The 23,035-nt window shown below is 46.5% G+C and overlaps 1 protein-coding gene across 1 annotated transcript in view; it reads right to left on the bottom strand.

Moving 5' to 3' along the window:
- Positions 1–599: 599 nt before the first annotated feature.
- Positions 600–23,035, bottom strand: part of SUSD6 (sushi domain containing 6) — an 80,143-nt gene continuing 57,707 nt past the window's right edge. Inside the window, exons 4-7 of the mRNA XM_086462825.1 lie at positions 13,345–13,542; positions 10,275–10,413; positions 8,336–8,757; positions 600–6,532 (exon numbers count right to left, since the gene is read on the bottom strand). Coding sequence (XP_086318951.1) covers positions 6,507–6,532; positions 8,336–8,757; positions 10,275–10,413; positions 13,345–13,542 — 785 coding nt within the window. The 3' untranslated portion in view covers positions 600–6,506. The remainder of the gene's footprint in view (positions 6,533–8,335; positions 8,758–10,274; positions 10,414–13,344; positions 13,543–23,035) is intronic.

The following is a 23,035-nucleotide window of genomic DNA, read 5'->3' as shown; positions in this document are numbered from 1 at the left end:
ACTGACCATGCTGCTCGCTCCCCGGCGACTCAGGCTGCACAACTGCGGTTTATTTGGGGGAGCAGCGTGAGGGACAGAGCACTTGTGGGGCATCTTTCCACACCGCACCAGTAAATTGCTATGCATGCACACAGCGCTATAGGAGGGAAAGGCAAACAAATACCTCACCCAGCCTCATGCAGCAAGTCTGCACATTAGATCAGGGGACTTCTCAGGCAGGCTGAAGAACATCTGCTAAAAACAACGGTCACCAACACCAAGACAAGACAACAGGTCCAGGTGGCACTCGAGTGATCGCAGCCCTCCCAGAATGGCCCTCGAGCCAACCTGGCCCAATTGCTCAGGCATTTATATGCAGGCACACCGAGGGTGGACACACACCTTCTGAGAGTGGAGGGTATTTTGGAAACAGATAATGCTTCTAAGGCCACACCAACTCTGTACCTCCTTCTCCAAGCCACCTGAGCATCCCCCTAGCTTTAGCTTCGCCCTGATCTTTACGTGGGAGGCACTGCGCTGCTGCAACGTATTCACTAACGATCTCCTAGATTTCCACTCCACAAGGCCCAAGCAGTTAAAAATACACAAGAGATTATAGCTTCACTTCAAAAGAATTTTTTTAATTTAGAAATGCAGTTATATACATAGAACAATTAAATTAAACTTTGTACAAATATTAAAATACTATCTTCACACCCACTGCAATGTACAGGATACCAGAAAATATATATAAAATAAAGCAAAATAAACCAAATTGAGTGACATCCTGCACAGCATCAATTATGGTTTTGTTTTTAAATCCCACATATATGAGTACCATTCTGCAAATAATTCCATAGTGGTGCAATTCAGATAAAAAGAAAACACATACGGGAAAGAAGAAAATATTAATGCACAAAGGCAATCAAGCTCTCCTTGCATTTGCATCAGCAACTACCAGCAGTCTACCCACTGCATCACAGGACATCTGCTTCACAGACACCTTCACCTTGTTTTCCTTTGGAAGGAAGCAAACTTGAGAATCGGAACTAAAGCATTTTCCAGCACAACTCTTTGCTCCTGTCCCTGCTCGCTGGAGGACAGATGCAAAAGCACAGCTTACGGAAGGCCTATGCAGAGCATCAGCAGAACCCGTTCTGGTGGGTACATACATGCACACACCATCTGCAGAGGGTCAAGTTTGGAAGCAGTGCTGAACACAGCGCCCTGCAGAGAGGTGTGGGAAGTGGCAGGCTCTGTCCTGGTGCGGAAGGACAGGAGGAGGGGAGGAAGGACTGGAAAAAGTCTTATTTCCTGTATAAAAATACACTTTAAAACAAAGCCTGCTCTATGAAACCTCTGCATTTTCAAAGCGCATCCTAGAGAATAAATGTTTTCTAATGAAGTTCTTCTGCAAACAAAGGTTTTCACAAAGAGCAAGTTCAGTCTGCAGTTCCCTGGTAAGGACTGAAGGGCGAGGACGAGGTGAGGCAGGATGTGCAAAACGGATGGGATTTATTGCATTTATGTACAGAAACCAGAAAGTGATTTACTTAGTTGTCTGGATAGAGTAATAAGGCAGGGGTTTTGTTTTTGTTTTTTAAACAACTGCTATCAGAACAGTAAAACCAGGTTTTGCAAATATGTTCTAAAAAGGTCAGCAAGGAAGTCTCAAGTGTGTCCAACCAGTTTATGTCAACCTTTTTTATAGAGCAAGCCTGCTGGTGTCTGCTAAATCAACTCAATAAAGCAAAAGCTTCCTCACAACCCGGTCATGAACACATTAGCTCATTAGGCTGCAGAACACCTCTGTTTTCAGTCACAGCTCTTCCTTACCCCCCTCCTTGTGTTCCCTTTTCTGTGTTCCAAATGACTTAACCATCCCAGATTATTTCCAATGGCTGAGCCTGTTACGCTCTCAGCCCCACTCCTCAGTATTAACCCAAGTCATCCACCTCTGGGAGCATCCTAGGATGTTTCCTCCCAAAACACACGGAATTGATTTCTTCCTAACACACCCGACTTCTCCATGTGCTGCAAGGCCAAGCAAAGACTCCAGATGCATTAAACAATTCACCACGCCAGAGCTGAAAGGCTAAGGAGAAACTTCAGGGGAGATGCCCAAGGGGTGAACAAGGAAGCATTCTACACAGCAAGTTCCCTGGTGATTAAGAAAAAGGATAAAAATGCATTAAGCTCTTCTCCCTCCCAAACTCACGAAGTTTTAACTCAGCAACAACTCCACAGGCTCACATGCTGTGGCATATCGCCCCTCCCAACTTAATTTTTTACCTCTTCTGCAGTTAATGACAGGGAAACGCAAGCCATTCAAAACCAGAATGCACCAAACCACCTCTCTCGCCAATGCTGCCAACCCCCTTTCAGGGTGGCAGGAGGCTTCGACGCAATCCAAGCTGGCTCATCGTTTGAGCTGAGCTTCATGATGCAGATCCTGCGGGATCCGCTTCTCCAAGGGTTACTGGCAACTTCACTTTTTGGTTCTCTCAGGCTGGTCCAGTTCTACAACACCTGGGCTGTAAACACTGCAGTAGGTTGCATTTTATTTATTTTAAAAAAAAAAACCAACCAAAAACTATGCAACTGAAAGGGAGCAAAGAGGTTTCTCTATTGCACATAATATTCTGAACTTCTGAAATTCCCTTTATTTTAACCTATCAGACTCCAAATATAACAGAAAAATTTAAAACAAGTGCTATTTTTTATTTTTCCAATGTAATTAGATAATTTTAATGTTCTTGAATATCACAGGATCCGGCATGTATGACAGATCACGAGATGATTATGTTGGAAGTGTTAAATGAGAAAAAATGCCTCCCTTTGAACTCTTTTGCCAGACATAGGTGGGAAAAAAGGTAAGGAGGCTGAGGCCCCATCAGAAGAAAAAAAAAGGAAAGAAAAAAATAATTTACTGTGTTACATCTTGCAAGGCTGAGCCCCTGTGCTCCCCCACCCACCACGCTGAGATCCAGGCTGCATCTGCTTATGGCAGCAGCCAAAGAGGACACCAGCTTTGCTCAGAGGTAAGGAGCGCTCCTGAGACAGAGCAGAGCTCACGACTGAGCGATCTTTGAGCCTCAGCCCTTGCTCCCCTAAGGAAAGACGGGACCGTGCAATTTAGTTTCTCCTAAATCTCTGCCCAAAAGACTTTCCAATCCTTCAGCCTCCACAGAATGAAAACAAACATGAATGAGTAACAACACTTGATAATCAGTAAAGTAAGGCCTTGCTCCACCCCCCCTTGAAAAACAAGTTGTCAAGGAGACATCTCTCAGGTTCCTCCCCAGCTATTCTACCTCATTTTACATGAAAATGAACTCTAAAGCTGAGGACAAGAGGAATGGGATGCCCTCCAACTGTTTTCCATGTCCTTGGGGCCTGTTCCCACAAGTGTTGGTGCAGGGGACAGGCTCTTCTGCAAGTGCTGGAAGCATCAGCTGGGGTTACCAGCCAGCACAGCAGAGACCAGCCTCCTGGGAGCTGCTGGTTTACCCTCAGCAAGCCAACAGAAGCCACCCGTTTATGCCTGATCACAGGGTCTACACTTGCGTATTTCCTTCTACCTCTGCATTTCCCCCTCTCCCTAGTAAAGCCGTTTCTCACAATTCTATAAATGAAACGAAATTAAAGCACTCTTCTGTGCAGCTTGCTTCCTTCTCTTCCCCACCAAATGGAATTGTCTCTCCCAAACTGGCAGCTGCTTGCTTTACAATACCAGAGATGAGGCAGGGCCACACAGTATGTGCTCTCTGCTGGCGGAGCAGGAGCTTGTCCTGGGCAACGTCAGGCCTTGTGATCAGCTTCCAGCTTCATCGTGGGATTCTCCCACCAACCCGGTGCCAACAGGGAGTTAAAGCACTGTCCCTTGCAGGAAGGCAGCATGTACCTGACTTCCACATCTTGATTGCCGAGGGTCAGTTTGATGAGCAGAGGGGACCTTAAGTGCATAGAGACCAACTCCTCCTGCTCTGAGCTGGTCAGGTAGCAGGGAAGAAATCACGTATTCTTCCCTCCATACTCCCTTAACCACTATACTCGTTCAATCCCTCCATCTACCCTGATAAACCAGTGAATGAGACAATTTGCTCAAGCTTAGACCATTTCCAAGGTAGGAGTTAAAAACTAAATACAAACGTTCTCATGCTTATTTTCTAAAATTCCAATAGTAGATGTGTAAACAACATTTGCCCTCTACAGTGCTTGAAGCTGAGACACTGCAGCCCACTGTAAAATGATGTGGGATTTTCACCATCGAAACTGAACAAAAAATACCCAAACCTCCAAAATGGGATTTATCAGATCCTTGTGTTAATGCAAGGTAACAGGAGCAATAGGGAAGGAAGTTTTAAATACAGTATTTTAAAATTAGTAACATCCCTCTAAAACAAGGATAGGGAAAATAGGATTCTTCCATCCACAGGCACATGCTGTCCTAGGTGTCCTGGCACTTAACAGCTAATCGGGAGCAGTGGGTACATGGCTGGATACTATGGCAAATCCCCATTTCCAGGAACTGGAGCCAAGCCACAGTGATTTTGTATGTAAAGGTGTCGTGTCACTTTTACCGAGTGCTGCAACAGTATGTTCCTGGAGCAACAAGGATGAGGATGGCAAGGAACATAAACCAAAAGCAAAGCAGCAAAGACAGCATCCCTGTACACTGGCCTGTACATTACCACACGATGTGTAAGGCCATGACATTTTGCTCTTTCAACTCAAATGAAAATTCAGCAGCTTCTCACAGGGCAAACGCTTCCCTGGTTACTTCGAGACAGTTATGACAAGGTACATGCATGTAAGAAGCCGACTCTTCTGGCTGAAACCAATCCCACAGAAGTGTCCAGACCTCCCTGGTGAACAACCTTAGGACCACCGCAATGCTTTTGTGATTGGATCGCCTACCCCAGACGAACGCAGCTTCCTGCAAAAACAGAGTCCTGTTAACAGCAACCAGGGCATTCCAACCTGCTGTAGACAACTGTGGGGGGCAGAGGTATACATATTTTTGGATTTTCTTTTCCTTGCTACCAGAACTCAAAACAACCTTCAAACTTAGGTTCAGGAATAAGCTATGGTGTCCTCTGGCACTGCTGTCAACATAGCCAACCTTCCCTCACAGCAACAGGCAACTGCATTGTATTTAGGAGAGACATTATAAACACTGCTTACCCCCAGCCACAAGGAAGAAGCCCTTCTCTGTGGGCCCACCGAAGCCCACTAGGATGTAAGAGCAGACTCCCGCTGTATGAAGCTAGGAAGACACACTGGCCTCTGAGATGGCAGCTACCCTGGATTGAAGTACCAAGGTACCTAGTGTGGCTGGAAAATTCGGGATTGCACCAGTGGCACTAGGCATTCACTACCTACAGGCATTTTTAATCTTGACATTTTCAGACACCCAAACTGCTTCCAGGCTACATCCCAGAAGTGTTACATCTGCCTGAAGGAGCCCGAGCTTTAGTGCAGGATCACCTTAACTGAAAAAGCTTCGAGACACACAGCTTATTCAGGAGAGCAGGGCCACAAATGTGGTTCCAGTCTTGATGCCTCAGTGAATGGGGCTAACTCATGGCTAACACAGGGCTGGTTAACTCCAAGTCACATCCTCCACGCTTTCTGGACCCTGCTAACCACTGGCCATTCTCCAAGGCTCTTCTACAGCCTAACACCAGGAACTGCTCTGGCACCAGACCAAAGCTGAAAGGGTTGTTTTCTTGGCAGTACAGTCCCAGTCCCCACTTCTAGAAACACAGCATAATCAAGTGGGCTGCAAGGGTATATAACGAAGGAAGAGACAAAAGTGACTTTTGGGAACGGACTCCTGATGGTTAGACAGAGGTGGAGGGCATTCTTACATGTTGGACCTCTCAGACTTCAGAGCTCTAGCAGTTCTCAACGAACTGTTATTGCACAGCTAAGTTGTCACACAGCCAGTCTCATCTGAGGCGCTTCTAAACATCACAAGCTGCCCCTTAGCTGGGATGCCTCCCAAGCCCAGCTTCAGTCCCAGCCAGGCATTTTGTCCTGCCCTATCACAAAAAAGATGCTGGAAGAAGAGCCTGTATAACATATATATAAACTGTGTCTGCACCCAGTGAGCAAGCGGTTTTAGCCCCTGCTCTCTGGGCAGCAGCAGGGCTAGAGGCTGATAAGCTGCAACAAGCCAGTGTGAGGAGGAGAAAGGCACGAGAAAAGAGCAGCTCTTCAGAGACTGCTGTTAAACATCTGGCTGGGGAAGAGGAGAGGAGAGCTCAAATCCACTCTGTTCCTTGAGCCCCTGATGCTGATGGAATGGGGAAGCCAGCGCTGCACCAACTCCACTGGTGCATCCAGGAGGCAACCTGGCAACATCCTTTGGGTCTTCAGCTGAGGGCGTCTCTGCTTGGAGGTATCCAGGGCACAGCTCGCGAGGACGGGGAAGGCTGCACAGAGTGCTTCTGTCCTGAAGGCAGGGAGAGGCGAGGAGGAAGAAATCGAAGAGGGAGAAGGCTAGACAAATTCAAGAGGCCTCATGCTTCCTTCAATAGGGGAATATCTGGATGGCGGGGAGAGAAAAAGAAAAAGTAGTCAAACTTCTGCAGTTCAACACACACCAGAAAAACTACTGTTGAAAGCAAGACAGGCTCCCACTTCCATAACGTGATAATGCAGTGGTCTTCCTGTCATCACAGCACAGCAGCAGGGACCTCTGGAGGACTCTGCTGCAACCTGCCCCTGTGAACAGGACCATCGCCAGCTCCAGCCTTGAAAATCTCCAAGGACAGAGACTCCATCACCTCTCTGGGTGCCCATCTGTTCCTGCACTACCCTCCCAGTGCAAAATATTTTCCTAATGCCCACTTTGAATCTGTCCAGTCACAGCTTGTGGCCACTGCCCCATGTTATATCACCTGGCTGAGAAGAGTTTGGCTCCATAGTCTTTTCAACCCCCTGTAAATTAATTCTAGTCAATTGTTGGCTTGGCCCTCAGGTGCTTCTTGACCGGATTAAAGAAGTCCAGCTCCCTCAGTGACTCCCCACAAGCCCCTGGCTATCTTGGCAGGCCTCCAACAGAGCCTGTCCAGTTTCTCCACATCTCTCTTGAACTGGGAGTCCCACAAGAAGATACAGTATTCCCAGTAAAGCCTCACCAATGTTGTTTAGGTGAAGGTAATAACGTCCCTTAAGAATGACAGTTTCCTTCTTTCCCATGACCTCATCAATCTTTTAGTTCCTCAAAACGTCCAAGACATGTTTCTTATTGCGACAGGGATGGTTGGAAATACTTGCCCATACCTAACTTGAAGAAATGCAACCTCCTCCAGTAGCTGCAGCTTCCTCACCTTTGAGCCACGAGGACAAGCTAATTTATGGTCTCCTGCTGCAAGGGGCAATCTGCTACCATGCAACAAGCCTTAGAGGCAATACATGTTTCCAGGCAGTGGTAAAACTGAGACAGTGCAGAGGCAACATCCTCCAATTTCTACACTTTTTTAAGCTTCACTTTTAGATTTCTGCTGCTTACACACTTGAGGTTTAATGCCCATCACAGGACCTGTTGCCATGTCCACCCTTTAGCAGAAATCCCTGTAACTGTTCTTACTGCAAGGGTTCTGGGTGGCATTACTGAGGCTGCAGGGCTTGACACCACGGAAAGCAGAACTTCTGCCCTGAGGTATCTACAAGCCAGTTACACTTCTTGCCCAAGACACAGCAGTCTCTGCAGAAGCAACCTTAAGCTGCAGCTTCACATCAGCTCTGGCATTGTAAAGCCACTCCTTCAGGGCAGAACAGGAGCGAAGAACACAAGATGCACTGACTGCTTAACAGGCTTGTCCCTCTGCCCTGCACAGTAAATTCAAGCACACCCCCTTTAGGTCTTCTCGCATGCCAAGGCTGTGGCACTGTGTGCACTATGGCAGTAAGCTGCTTACCAAAAATGAGGAAGCCCAAACATCACAAAGGGTTTGTATTCCAAGCATATCCTCCCGCTCCCACCAGCTTGTTTTCCACACACAGAGCTATTTTACTGCATTCGCACTACGACGCTGGAGGCTGGCATTTCTCTGCAAATCCTTTGCTAAGACAACAAGAGTGTGCAGCAGAACCACAACAGTCCTTCCAGATTGCCCTAGGCTCCCAGTCCAACAGCACTGCATACTTCAGAAGAAGATATTAAATACTGCTTGCACATCTAAGTTGTGAAACACACCGTGGAGACCGGGACACCTCTTTTCAAAAGCTCATCTGGTGCCCGCCATACATAGGGGCACTGCTTGCCATTTTCATCCTAGGTAGTCAACTGCAGAACCTACTCTTACAAGGGTCTCATTCAGTGCTTCTTGCCCAAGTCACGTACCATCTGTGTATTCCTCGGAGGAAGTGAGTGACAAAAGGCTCTGTATGTCACTGCTTTCTGAATCTTGGACCTCTTTGTGTACAGGTCTACTGCTAGCCATGCCAGCTACCCAGGAAGAGGTAGCAGCCTGATGCACAAGTACAGTTTCAGAGCGCTGAGAACCACTGGCTTCACATAGTCCAGAATGTCCAGGGGCTTCATCTTCTCTTTCAAAGCCACTGTGAGCCCCTTGGTCCTGCTGCTGCATCTCTCTGGCTCCATTCTGCCCAGCTCCCTCTGAGAGCACGATCTGCACTCGGGAGTCCGCGGGTGGAATGCAGTTCCCTGTGCTGCCATACACTGCTTCTTCATAGGATGGCAAGGCCACTTGGACACCATCCACCATGATAGAGACCTGATCTCCAGACACACCTTGGTCTCGCCTCAAAAAAAGAAACAAAGAGGGAGGAAGGGGGGCAGGGGGGAAAGAGATACATGAATTTGAGCATTTCTACTTTTATATATATGTTGTTACCAAGAACTCTAGTAACCTCCCACAGCAGAACTCTAATGCTCACCATTGACTTATTTCAGGGAGAACAGACAGAAACATGAATGGTGGTTTAACAAGGTCAAGCAAGCATAGCCCTGCAGCCCTACTGTGCATTGCCATAAACATGAGCAGGGGCTGTAATTCACAGTGCCCGATGGATTTAGCAGCAAGAACTGAAAAGGTTACAATGCCTCCCACCTCACCTGCCATCATAGGTAAATCTGACAAAGATCAAGACTCAAAGCCCTCTGCTGTCACAGCTGGCAGATAAAAAAAAAAAAGAAAAAAAAAAAGAAAAAAAGAGCTCTGACCACCGCTGATTTCAGCTTGTTACACTGCTATATTCTGCAACACCCAGTGCTGCCTGTTCTGCCACCTTTACTGCTGGCAAGATAACCTCTGGCAGGGTAGGGCAAACAGCTCTTAAATTGGCACAGTGCCAATCACCTAGGTTCATGAGTCACAGTTCTGAGACTGAATTTTTCTTTTCCACTGGTTTGGACTTCTGCAGAAAAGGGCAGACTCCAGGACCCCACCTCTCAACATCCCTGCTGCTGGACAGCCATATCTCTGCTCTTATTTACGGAGTACGAGTAGCTGGTTCAGAAGAGAGAGTCCACAGTGACTTCGTTGACCACAGCTAGCAGCAGGGTTATGGCTGGGTCCCTGCTCTCATCCACAAACCCAGGCCAGGAGGGTTCTCCTCCCACAGCAGGGAATGATGACAGATTTGCATGTGTATCTAATCAGCAGTACTGCCTGAATTCATGTCCATGGGATCTCACAAACAGGCTGGGGGAGATGCATCTCTCTACATATGCAGCTATCCAAGGCTAGAAGAGGCAGGAGACTGGCCTATAGCCAGGCTAGTATGGATCATAACTTTTTACAGTCAAAACCAAGGAAAAGGGTTTTGAGGGATAATGGTTTCAAACTGAAAGAGGGCAGATTTAGATTAGCTACTAGGAAGAAATTCTTTCCTGTGAGGGTGGTGAAGCACTGGAAGAGGTTGCCCAGAGAAGCTGTGGCTGTCCCCTCCCTGGCAGTGTTCAAGGCCAGGTTGGACGGGTCTTGGAGCAACCTGTTCTGGTGGAAGGTGTCCCTGCCCATCGCAGGGAGGTTGGAACTGGATGATCTTTAAGGTCCCTTCTGACCCAAACTTCTGTGATTCTATGAAAAAGAGCAAGGAAGCCACTCATCAGATGGCATGTTAGAATGGGGACTGCAACTGGGTATCACAGACCACCACTTCAGACCATGGGGCAGAGGTGCCACTGAGGTGATTAAAAGAGAGAAGCAAGGAGGTACATTGCTCCAAAATGAAGGCCTAAACCAAGTACCTTAATGGGTTTCTGCTGAAAAGAAACAGGATGCCTCTGAGCCCCTCCAGACCCCAGTCACGCTTACCTGCTATGATGGAATGACTTCAGCTTTGGCTGCAGCAAAACAAACAGCACAATTAAGAGCAGAATCAGGGCGACAGAGCTTGCTGTGGAGGCGACTATGGACAGCGTGGGTACTCCAATTGTTGGAGGAGAGTCCTTTTCTGCAAAACACAAGGTAAAAAGATCCACTCCCTTCAACCAGTGACACAGGGAAGGATAAACATCCACATTGCCTGCTCTTGGGAGTTACACTTGGGTGCACATGTGAGGAGCCCAAGTTTCCCATACAGTCAAGGCACACCAGCCATCACTTACAGAGGACAGTTTGGAGCTCAAGCTGACACCTTTCCATCAGCTGTAGAGGGAACCTAAAATAAAACATGCACATACGAGGAGGGTCCTTTGGAAAAAACACAAGACAAACAGAAAAGCAGTGCAAGCAGGCCATGGGAACTGATAGGTGGTGGTAAGGGTCACGTTATATATAGATCTGGCTGAGCAAAAGCTACAAAATGTCCTGATGTCACCAGCAAGGTCAATAATTGTCTAGCACAATAAGCAGGCTATTTTAGGCCAAAAATAGGAAAAGTTCCAAATAATGGGTTTTCTTGGCTAATGGAACAGCCTTCCAAAGGAAAGGGTGGAAGTCACCTGGCTGGGTATATATAAGTCACAGCAAGTATTCAGTTTCTCTCTCACACAAACATGCCAGGGAAGAGAGAGGGATGGCAGATGTTGCTTTAGGATGCTGTTTCCAGTGTTACATACATGTGCCCTGTTCACACTACTCTTTCCTACCCTTCCTCAGCTGTGCCGTGTGACTACAGGGAACCAATTTGGCTTTTAAAGGTCCCTTGCAAGACAGGAATAAATTGGAAGTAGAGAGAGAACGGCCTGGAACTGCTATTGCTGAGCACTGCATATCGTGCCTAGAACACTACACTAGTCCTTTCACTTCCCTAGAGCAAATGACGGTCTGTATGTGTGTTGCCTCTGTCCCTAATTTACATCTTTGGTAGAGATCTAAAAAACCTCACCTCCCCATTGGCAAATACTTGTCATGCATTTCACATTCAGGACATTCCCGTGTATGCAATTCCTCAATTCCTTTTTGCTGCATTCAACACATTCTTCAGGAGCACAGGTCTCAAACTGCAGGGGGATGCAGGACACACATGCAGGTACAGATGAGGGGAAGAAGAGCATGCAAACAGAAGAAAAAAACTGGAGGACCACTGTTTTCAAGCCTACAGCCTGAAACCTATGCCCAAAACCAGCATGTAAGCTGGAAAGCCAGTTTGCATCTTCTCTTGGGGCCAAACCTATCAGCCTAGTTGTTTTGAACTTGTTTTCCTGAAATTTTTCAGAAGTATCTTGACTTCTCCCCATTGAAAAAACAATGCCTGGTACATTTTTCCTCATGGCAAATAGGGTTGAGTAAGGATTTCCATTTTCAACATTACTGAGTACGCTGACAGGAAAGAGGGCAGGCAAATAGGGGTGCTCCACTTTCAGCATCAGTACATGGGTACGCTCCAGCACATTCACCACCTTGTGTTCCAACAAGATACTCACGAACTCATACAATAAACTATTGGCTCAGAGCTACATCAAACACCTGATAGCTGCCAGGGATTTAAATTACTCTATATGGAGCAGGTGGGATCTTACCAATCACTTTAAGACCTACTGCTTTTCTCTCTAGAGTCTCCCACCTCCTCCTCCTTTTAGCCCTGTGAAAGAGACCCACTAGTTAAACCTCAACTGTCTCTGACCCTGACCAGCTCTTTCAAAGCCTGTGCCGTGAAAGTAATGGCTTTTTCACTGGGTCAGACTTTTGAGGCCCCACATTTTCAATAAGGCCACTCATCCTACAGGATGCTAAAGAAATCTGAGGGATTTCTGCTCATCACAACACAATCTCTTCAGCTCTGATGTAGACCAAGCACCACCATGCACGAATGCCACCCAGGGAACACCACCTGCAACAGCACAGCTTTGTTGTCCAGCCTGGGTGGAGCAAGGGGAAGGGGCACCACTATGGAAAGGAAGCTTATGCTGAATTTGAAAAGACTCTTCTTCAGGATCTAGTTGCTGCCAGGTAAACTGCCAGTTCCCTTCCTTAGGCATCATAGGAAGGGGCTATTGGAGTGGCTGTGACAGAGACACTGAGACAACAGGACAGGATGTTCCAGAGATCACAGGTATGCAGTGAGCTCCACAAAGAGCCTGAAGAAGGCGCTTTTCTGTTTTCTTCTGATTAAGTTAACACATTTTGCTTTATGGACTGCAAGACTTAATTCTGGAGTGTACATCTTGCTGACTCAGGATGACTGACCAGTAAGACTCTATCAACAAGCCAAACTTGAAGAGAGGAGGGAGTTCACCCTTTATGCAGTAAGCACGTTTTCAAAACCAGAAGAGCTGTAGGCAAACTAAAAGCTGTATGATGAACATTTTCCTGCAAACCTTTTACTTTCCTGCTTTGATGGAGGAATACCTGTTCAGCTGGGAGACACCCACAAAACAAAAGCTGTCCACTTCCATTTGGAGAGAAGCAGAAGTCATTTGTCAGCAGTGTCCTTTCCTGCCAGTACAGCAAAAAGCAACACCATCGAGCTCTGCCACAGGAGACCAACAGTTACTTAACCTGTTGGCAGGGAAGATCAGCTCTACGTACTCACACATGTGGCCAGCCGGGTATACCATGGAGGGAGATGTACTGTCAAACCCGTCAGGAGGAAAACCAGACAGCATGGAAAAATGTTTCAGTTAGGGCCTCCCCCATTTCTAGGATGAGAGCTGTCAAAACAAGAGGCTCCACATGAGTAATAAGTTGCCTCCTTTATACTCCTTTCCATGGGCTGTCTCCTTGTGTGAGGGACTCTGAGCCTGCATCTGACAGCCTGTTACAGAAGAGAGCTTCTTAATAAAGAGCTGTGATTGTGAGCCGCATTTATGAAATTGCTGGAGCAATGAGAGGCAGCTGTACGGATTTCCTCAGCATCACACTGATTTGGTGTTTAAGGATAACCTGAAAAGCCAATGCAAGGGCAATTCTGACTGTCCCACTGGAGTCAGGGAGCACTCACCTGGGCTGAGCCTGCAGCTGACTTCCATGGCTGGGTTCCACTCTCCATTCTTGCAGGTCAAGTATTTATAGTCTCCTTTCAGCATGTAGCCTTCGACGCACAGATACTCTATGACACTGCCTGAAGTCAGCGGGTTGTTGCAGGGGCTAGGGTGGCATTTATAGCCTCCATTCTCAGGCTGTGGTGGCTGGGGACAATCTGGAAAAAAAAGAAAGCATCATGGAGGATATCTCAGAGGAAGACATCTGTTGCACAATAGATACAGCACACGGGTAGACTTCCACCTACAAACACCCACTAAATTAAGAAACTACCAAAACCAAGACGACAGACTGTTACACAATGGCAGAGAACACTGCTCGGTTTCACCTCTGATATGTCATCCGTGATTGCTAAATACTACTTGTTGTCCCACTAGTACAATCTAGTTGGCAGGCATCAAGCTGGTGATATTTTTGAACAGTGACACAACAGATTCCACATGAGAAGGGCCCAGAAAATCCTTGGTGCTATCTTTTCCCCACAGCTGTTTCACTAGAGACTGGGGGGAACCTAACAACCAGGCTTTCCTATTAGCCTGATATGGAAGAGGCATGAGACTTCCTACTGAAGGAGAATGAAGAATGCAAACACCCCACTGTACTATGGGTACAACGTCAAGGTACAGAGTTGCCCCATAAGGCACCCTGGAAGCCTATAAGAGCACACAGATTTTAGCTATTTTACACAGATATACCACAACAGTAGGGGAACATAGCTTTGCTGCAGCAGGACCAAATATTCTAATTTGTTTTAAAAAAGGAATTAGTTATATTACAAAGACATTTCTAAAACAACCCTTTGTTTACCTATGTGAAGTCTGGAGTGCTGAAGGCACTTTATATCCCTCCTTGCACCAACCCTGTCCTGATTAATGGGTATAGACATAGCACAAGCCAGAAATGTTCTTGTAAAATTTTCAATAGCCATTCAAATAAAAACAACAAACCACAAATGAGGATGCTGCACTGAAAATAGGGTATTTGTATTGCTTAGAATTTCTTCTCCTCTGGCAGGTCACAGTGACCCTCCAGAACAGTCCCAACACCCCTGCTGACGCCATGTTATCTGCCTGGCTGAAAAGAGGGAGAAATCCAGATTCTTCCCTTTAAATACACATCAGCTTCTCAAACTTCAAAAACCAAAATACATCGGAGATCCCTCTTCAGCTACTTTTGGGGCATGGAAAACCAGCCAGCCCCTCCACCCTACTCCATCACAGCCTGGTGATCCAGGCCTGCCCTTAAACCCTGGAGCACGCATTTCCACATTCTGCCTCTAAGTGTCCCACTTACTGTGAGACAAACAGCAAGAAAAAGATGGGCAAAGTTCAAGTAACTGGATTTTGGGCAAGATTTCAGAAACAAAATAAAACTTTAGAGATTCATTCCACTGTGGAAAAATTTGCTACATTGCTGCAGTGCAAGTGACCCTCGAGCCTAATCACATGTGTGAATGCATCATAGGTAGTGCCTTGTAAATGCCAGTAAACCCAGAGATGAACTGCTGAGTGAAGCCAAAAAACCCCTGGTATGAGTTCTGCCAGTTTTATAACTGCAATTCAATTTACTTCGTGAGAGAAAAGGTTAACAGGGGTCTAATCAGCAGCTTTTCAGTAAGACTTTGTTCTTGAGGAGATTTATTCTTAAATAAGCTTCAGAGAAGCCACTATCCTGTGCCTCATGAGTTTAGCTGTTGCCTCTTCTGTGTTTATTTTTCCTTTCTGCAATAATTTCCCATTTTGTAACCAGTGTTTTAACCCTTCATCTTATGAGGCTAAAACCTACTTCACTTTAAGCCTGTCCAATACTTAGGGTCAGCTGGGATCAGCTGAAGCGATGGATTCACGGTACATCAGCAAGTGCCCTGCTTCATCCGCAGCTCAGGAGAGGGGTTTCTTGCTAAATCATGAGGACCCATTTGAGCGCTAGAAATATTCTCAGCGGTTTAACACAAACCTCTCTAGGCAACAGTAGAGAGCTGTGGGGAAAAGCTACTGTTGCCACAGCAGCTGCTGAAACTCAGGAGCAGAGAGAGGACAACTTCCCTACACCTTTTTATGCCACAGGAGGTACCTGGAATTGCTTGGGAGCCACGGACAGCATCTTTCTGCTAACTGATTGCAGCAAACAGAGCTTGCTCCTTCTGTTCCCCTTCTGAGCCATACCTACACGTGGCCATTGTGCCAGGAGCCCTTTTGGACCAGGCAGCAGCTCACTGTTTGGTTCCCCTTCTATTGTAAAGGGCCACTCAGACTGATGAGGTTTCTGAGTTAAAAGCCAGCCAGCTAACAAGAAACAAGCACTCATTTACATTGCAATAGCGCTCTCAAAGGCTTGGAAACACCACCGCACCAGTCACCTACAGAACCCTGACTTGGCCTCCTCGAAAAGGGCTTCAGGGGGAGATGCACAGCTATGAAACTACAGATTGGTTTCCTTCTCACCTCCACAGACCACTAGGCACACGAAAGGCAAGCAGCAGCTGATAAGCGTGCTCAGTCAGTTGCACATGACTTGTTCTCTTCACACAGAGAAGAGACTGCAGAATTAGTCACCTCCCCTTTTTCCCCCACCTACTTCCTTAGGTCATTTATCATCACAGCATCCAGGAGCGTCACAAGTATTTTAAAATGTCACCTTCACTATGATGGAAGAACATTGTTTATGTGCTGGGGGAACAGATTAAAAAAAAAAAGATCTGGATGAGACAGCGAGAACATCAACACCCTCCGCCTGAATTAGCATCTCTGGGCAACACCAGCTCCCCTGGAAGACCACCTGAACTGTCCTTCACAAGGCAGCATCAGGGGAACAGAGCATCTCAGAGCCTGCAGCTTTTGAGGGGGCTACTAGACAGTACTGATGGCTTTAAAGATTGCTGGAGGTGGCCCAGGCAAGGGTTGGGTGGGGAACATGATGGACTGGTGGTGCCTGAAAAACTGAGGAAGTCAAACACAAACACAAACATCTCTGCTCCTTGCTGGACCAGCTCCCTTTCCCTGGCATCTCTGACAGAGCTCAGCACCTCTGCAAACCAGGGCCCAGCCCACCGTAACACAGGCACCAGGAAAGCTCGGGAAAGCTCAGGACAGGCAATGTAGTTTTCCACTGCAGAGACCTGCTCCTAGGTTTTCATTACCCTCAGCTTTCACACGCTCCATAATGGGTTTCTTCAATTGCCTCTGTTTATGTGCTCAAAACTGGGGCTAACAGAAGAAAAGGCAGACTCTGATTCTGCACAACCCTTTATCTCGCAGAACAGCGGCAAAGCTTATGCCCCGAGCTTGCAGCACTGGTATGCCCCTGGCAATACAGAACCAGGCAGAGCAGCCCATTTACCACCTTCAACAGAATAAACCCAGACTGACACGCCATGGGCAGAAGAGCTGGGTGCCAAGGGCTGTCAGAACACATGCCCAGATGAGCCCGCTCCTGGCTACACTTTGTAGCCAGAAGGTGCAGACGGATGGGAACTGCTGCCTGCATGAACTATGCCATGAGACAGCCTGTGGTTGTGCCGTGACGGTTTGGTACTGGGTTTGGGAGCAGGGAACAGCCTGGCCCAGCTCTCCCTCCAGCTGATGCTTCCCAAGGGGGCTGCTTGAGTTTAATCCTCAGCAGTGTTTGCATGCTGCGGTGTAGCCCAGCCCCAGACTATAGCATTGCTGTTTGGATATTACTTTGGCATACTGATGCTTTCTGAGGCATGTGAGCTAAACCACGGAGAAGGGTTTTTCAAGTATTTCAGCCCCAATTAAAGCTGAGCAGATTTCAAGGGACACAGCAAAACCCAGACACCCCCCCCAAGTTTTACTCCTTCCAGGTTTCAAAGGTGTGTGGCAGATGGTGAATACACTGAAGGTTCCCAAAAGGTTACAAAAGTTCATTTAAATTTGTGGGATGCTAAATACATATATTGTTAACAATCGACCCCCTTCCCAATAGCATCAACCTAGACTCACAATGACACTGGGTTATATTTGAAATACAAAGGAACACGCAGGAATTTCAACTCCCTCCCTGAAACACATATTCCTGGAAGTATCCCAAGCTTAGAGACATCTTAAAACAAACATTCACACCAGGCAGGGAAGAGAAAGAGCGCCAAGTTACAGAAGTTATCAACTTCCTAGGGGGTTACCGACATCCTAGGCTTGCAAAGCTATTCCCAGCATCTTGATATTCATCAAGCTTTGAGGATGCACATGTACAGAAACAGTGGTTTTGAACATTGCAGCACTGTGTGTGAAGGGGGCAGACCTCTACTCCCAAAGGTCTTGTTTCTAAGAGGTACTGAAGTTTATGACATCTCCTGAGAGAGCTGGTTCTCTGCCAGCATACACTGCTGGAAAACAGGAAGGAGGTAACAACTGGTGAGAAGTCCAAACATTTTGAACATCACTGAACTCTGTGCAGAGGTAAAGAAACTGTCATCTCCAGCTGGACAGGCAGGAATGAAATTACGCACTGGAGTTCTGGCAAGCGTCATTCCAAACTACTAGGTATTTAATATATAGACATAAATGAAAAAATACTAAGCCAGTATGCACCTCCACGCAGTTTCCCATCGAATCACCTGTAAGTACCATATTTTTCTGTGTCTAGGTCACATGAGAAAATACTGTTCTCCCTCCAGGAGGGCTAACTGCTCTTATGTTCTTTGAATAGCTGTTACCAACTTGACAATAAGCAGCACAACACTAAGGAATCTCTTTTTTGTTGCAACCACAATCGTCATCACATTGTACCTTCATCAGCTCCCCTTCCCATGGCTCCACTAGTAGTAGCAAGCTCCACTTGCTTTCTCTTCTACCCAATTCACAGACAGCCTTGAGGGGTTGGAACGCGGCTTCTAGAGACTGTAAGAGATGTCAGCTGGCCAAATTGATTAACCTAATTACCAAAGGATGAAATGGATCTTCCATGTCCTGGCTGAGCTGAAGCTGAGATGTGGTCCCAAACACCGACCTGATGCTGGGCACTGCGTGATTCTTTTTTTCAACGAATAAGACTCCGGGATCCTAGCAGAAGTCTTTCTCTGCACCAAGCACCTGAACTATATTTCACCTCTTTTTCTGGGCAGTGTGACCACACAGAAGTGAAAACCAAATCCTCCTTCGCTGAATGCATTCTTATAAGAAAAAGAAAAAAAACAGAACAAGACAACTACTAATCATCATCTGCTAGAGTGCGTAACTGTAGGTTTGCAACTGAGGGAGAACAAACCATTGCATGGCTCACCTTATGTGGGTGGACAGATGGATGTAGCATTGCTTAGCAAAGGGATGTTTTGCACTGAACATCCAGTGACATTTCTTCTGCTTCTCCACAGCAAGGCAAAAAGGTCACTAAAGCTAAGATGGGAACAGTTTTGAAAAATTAAAGTTGCTGTTTATATGAGTCAGGCCCAAACCCCAGCAACTTCAAGAGGAAGTTGGACTGAGCCTCAGGTAAATTCCTCACTGGCTACACAAGTGCTCTGGCATGTTTGACCATCCTCAAAGCAGCTCAGAGGAATCTTACATGTCAGTGCTGAAGCATTTTGGAAGCAATTTGGGTAGACGACTGCTCCACTGGATCCCCTGAACACCTCCTGGCATTTCAGACATACCACTACTTTTGTGGGATGCGGAAGACTGGAAATGGAAGATCCTAAGCTCAGTACTTCTCTTTCCTCATCTGCAAGATTCATCCATTTAACTGGTATCATCAAGACTCACAAAGGAAAAACATCCTACAAACAAAACCCACCCTCCTGATCTAACAAGATGAACACTCCCCTGGCTAGTCTGGTTAAACCTGTAGAGATTGTCTCAGGCCAGCAGGTCCTGCCTGGTGAGCAAACATCTTTGTGAAGAACTCGACAAACACCCAGTTAAATTGCCCCAGAAGCCATACTACTTCCTTCATGCTGTTCCCTCTGAAGACTCATCCTAACTTTCTTGTGCTACCTTGACTCCCGTACAGTAGGATTTTTGTGGAGCAGCTTAAAAAAAAGTTGTCTTGCCTTAAAGGATATCTTTATGTCTCTCTTCCTACTTCCTGTCACACAGGAAGTTCCCTCCTGGTCATGGTCACTGCTTTTGCCTATTTACTGTCTTCCAAGTTGTGCTTCCAAGCACATTCCTCTGTGTCCAGGAGCACTTCTCTGTCCAAGTCTCCAATTCTCCAAAACACCACCACCTTTATTCTCTCAGCCAGGACTTGCCACTAGCCATAGGAACAGCACATCTAGAAAAGCATCCAAAATAAACACAAGATATCCCCATCTTCCAGCTACTTGTCCCTGCTGTGAAGGCCTCTGATTTTTAACTTGGACAATTCATGTGTGTGCATCACTTCAGTACAACAGAGGGAACTGCAAAAGCTATTACTGACTTCTGGCAAGGACCTTCAAAAAGCCCCAAACTCTCTTAAGGCACCCTTGAGAGTAATCCTCACTCTCTACTCTCCTCTTCAACCTAGGTCCTGCTACAGCTAAATGGGTGGTCTGAAACACCAGCTGCACAGCGTCTGCAGAAGGCTTCAGATGCCTTTTCAGTGTCTCAGACCTGAGGTTCAGGTTTAATTAATGCCATGCTGAAAAGAGCCAAGTTCTCCATTTCTCTCCAGTTAGTGCCCTGTACAGGCTTACAGCAATAGGATTTTTTTTTTTTTGCCAGTTGCTGTTTGTCTGTAAATTTGTCTGTAAATTCATACACAGGACTTCTTTCTCTCTCTCTTTTTTTTTTTTTTTTTTTTTTTTAAACACAATGCTTTTTCACATATATAAAATAAAAATGTGACAGGCTGATGCAGCCAGCAGGCTAGAAGAGCAAGTCAGAGACCAGCAGTAATGCTCACTTTGGCTTATAGAGGGTCTGGCAATTCCAGCAGAGGGCTGCCCACGGATCCCACTCAGGGGTGACGCTGAACATCAGTTTCACCTTAGGAAGCAACTGAACAGATTTGCTAGCAAGAGCTCTGGTCATATTTGCTAATAGCACAGAGACATTGTTTTCTCTCTGCAGAGTTTCAGTTCTTGCCAGCACGGACCTACCCAACCTCTCCACTAATCTCCGGGTTGTTCAATAAGCCAATAAGAAAACTACCCCTCCCTTAGCCCAGTTCTTGGATCTCTTCTATTCAGATATACTCCCAACCTCTGTCACCAGTACTCAGAAGCACGAATGTGACCCAACCAGATAATAGTGTCACCACTGTCCTTCGCCACAGCAGCAGGGTAACCAGCCGGAGTTGCCAGGCTCACTTAGCAGCTTCTTGAGCAACGAAGGCGACACATCGGCCTCCCAGTGCTGCAGACAGACTACAGTGCCTCAGCTTACACCTAACAGAACATACTGTCCAGGTTTTCATGCAAGTAAACTAGTTTTGTTTTGTTTTTAAACTTAGCTTTTCCTCCTAGAGAAGAGGCTGTCTCAAACCCTCCCACATTTGGTAGTGTAGGGCAGATCCCTACCTAGCATATGATTAATTCAAACCCCACTATGATACCTACTGAGAGAAAAAAAAACTAGAAAAGCAGCACCAAAACTAAAGGCACACATAAAACTGGCATACATGCCATTTTCAAGAGCAAGCACTTTTTTTATAACCCCTTCTCAACTAACAGACAGGAAATTCACTGTCCAAGTTAGCTCCTTTTCTCACAAGAACTTCACCCCCTATGCCCTGAAGAGTCTGGCCTAAAGGTGGTTTGCTGCCTCAAGGAGGGGAGGAAAAAAAAAATACATCCCCCCCCATTTGATTGAAAGAGCATACAGCTACCTATCAGGCCCCTCTAACTCAAGCCTCCTGCTGCATCACTCTCTAGGGGAGCAGGGGAAGACCAGCATAGCTGCAGTGACACCAAAAAAATTCCACAAGCTCCTCTTTGGGTCAGGATTTTTTCCTCTTAAACCAGGGCCTCGAGTCACACATAACACTTCCTTCTGCCTGAGGCAAGACTGGTATTTGGCTCCAGGAGTCTTCTGCAAAGAGGGAGACTATGGGGGGAGAAGTCAGCCAGCTTTGCTTTCAGTGTGAAATCCAGATAGGCAACATCCTCTGTTTTCCTGTTTTCATTTGTGCGCACAAACCAGCCCATGAAAAGCAGAAGCCCCTTTCAGAAGCCCCTCCCTCCACATCAGTTTGGTTTTCGTAAAAAGCAAGTCTGTTAAATTTCATACCCTTTTTAGACTAGCTACATCAACTAAACACCATCTTTTACCAAAGCAAAAACCCCTTGTCAGGCAGCTGGTCTGCAGAGAAAAAGCACCTAGATAGGCTTTGATCAACAGTTCTGCCTCTTCCTCACCCACACTTTCCTTCCTGTTGAGAAAGCAATGACAGGGGGATGTATTTTACTGGTAGATACAAAAGTAGTCACCTTGCCCCACGTGCCCCAGCTAGTCAGAGTGCCAGCTGCATTTTTGAGTGCTAAATACCTTCAGGTTTCCAACCAGTGATGTTTGCCTGGATGCACCCAGAAGCTTTCAGCACAGCAGCTTCCCACTATGCACCCTCTGCTCCTCCATCATCCCCCCCAGTCCAAGTGTTTGGATTAATACTAATATTAGCCTAGGAAAAGGCTCAAGTATTCCACAGATAAAGGTCACTGCTTGTAACAGCAGGTCTGTGCTGAACACGAAGAGCCACATGCTTTAGACCGAGGTTTCTCTTGGCAGGCTGGCTATGAGAAGCACAGCAATGATCTGCTCTGGGAATCGTACCAGAGACTTTACCCTCTCCCAACATCCAACATCTTAGGGACATTTCGGGGGACATTTTTTAGCCGAACACAAATGTCTCCTGCAGTCATTAGAAAGACTTGTCCCTAGAGGACAGGTTGGTCCTTCCCAGTGGAGGTGAAGCACGGTCTGCTCCCCTTTCAGGTAGATCAAGGTGTTAGGGGGGTTTGGGTTTTTCTTGCTTATTGCCCACAAGTGTGCTAACCTGCAAGTTTTAACTATACAAATACAGCAACTGCAGATATAACATCTGAAAAGGGACCCATACTGAAGCTGTCCTCTGCCAGTTGGAAATAGTTGAGAACTCAGTGAGTTTCTAGCCAGACATGGCATTCACACCGTGAAAGAGAGATTATCAGATGCCCAGGTTTTCCACTGGTCTGTAATTTCTGGGGTGGAGATGCAGACTGGAACATGGAGAACAGATTTTGAACCTTCTCCTTTTCAGCACTCTTGCTTCTCCTAGCACATGAGCAGATGGGTCATTTCCCAGAGGGACAAACCCGAGACGGCAGCTGCTGCTGGGGCCCAATCACAACAGCTGAGGCTAAAGGACCTCTTTATATGTTACTTACAGGAGGCAGAAGTCAATAAAAGGCCTCCATTGTGAGTGCATACACTTCTCACCGACCCTGCCTCTGAAATATTTTTAAGCTTTCCTAAAAACACACTGAAAAACATAACCCTCTTTTGGGCTCTATGTATTAAGCAGAAGCAAAAGTCCACTGAAAAAGAAGCTCTCTGTCTTTACTGGCTCCAGATGCTGCTTACTCTGAAGCCAATGACAGACGAGCAAACTGAGCAGGGCTGGAGCTTTTACAGGGAAATTACAGTTTCCCTGGCAAGGGCATACTCTGAAGAGGAGGCTTATTTTTCTTTATGTCATAATGTGGGTAAATGAGAAGAAACCAAAGCAAAGGG

This window comes from Leptosomus discolor, chromosome 3, assembly GCF_034619465.1.
Source record: "Leptosomus discolor isolate bLepDis1 chromosome 3, bLepDis1.hap2, whole genome shotgun sequence".
Classification (NCBI taxonomy): Eukaryota; Metazoa; Chordata; class Aves; order Leptosomiformes; family Leptosomidae; genus Leptosomus; species Leptosomus discolor.
This window is presented reverse-complemented; position numbering and strand designations above follow the sequence as displayed.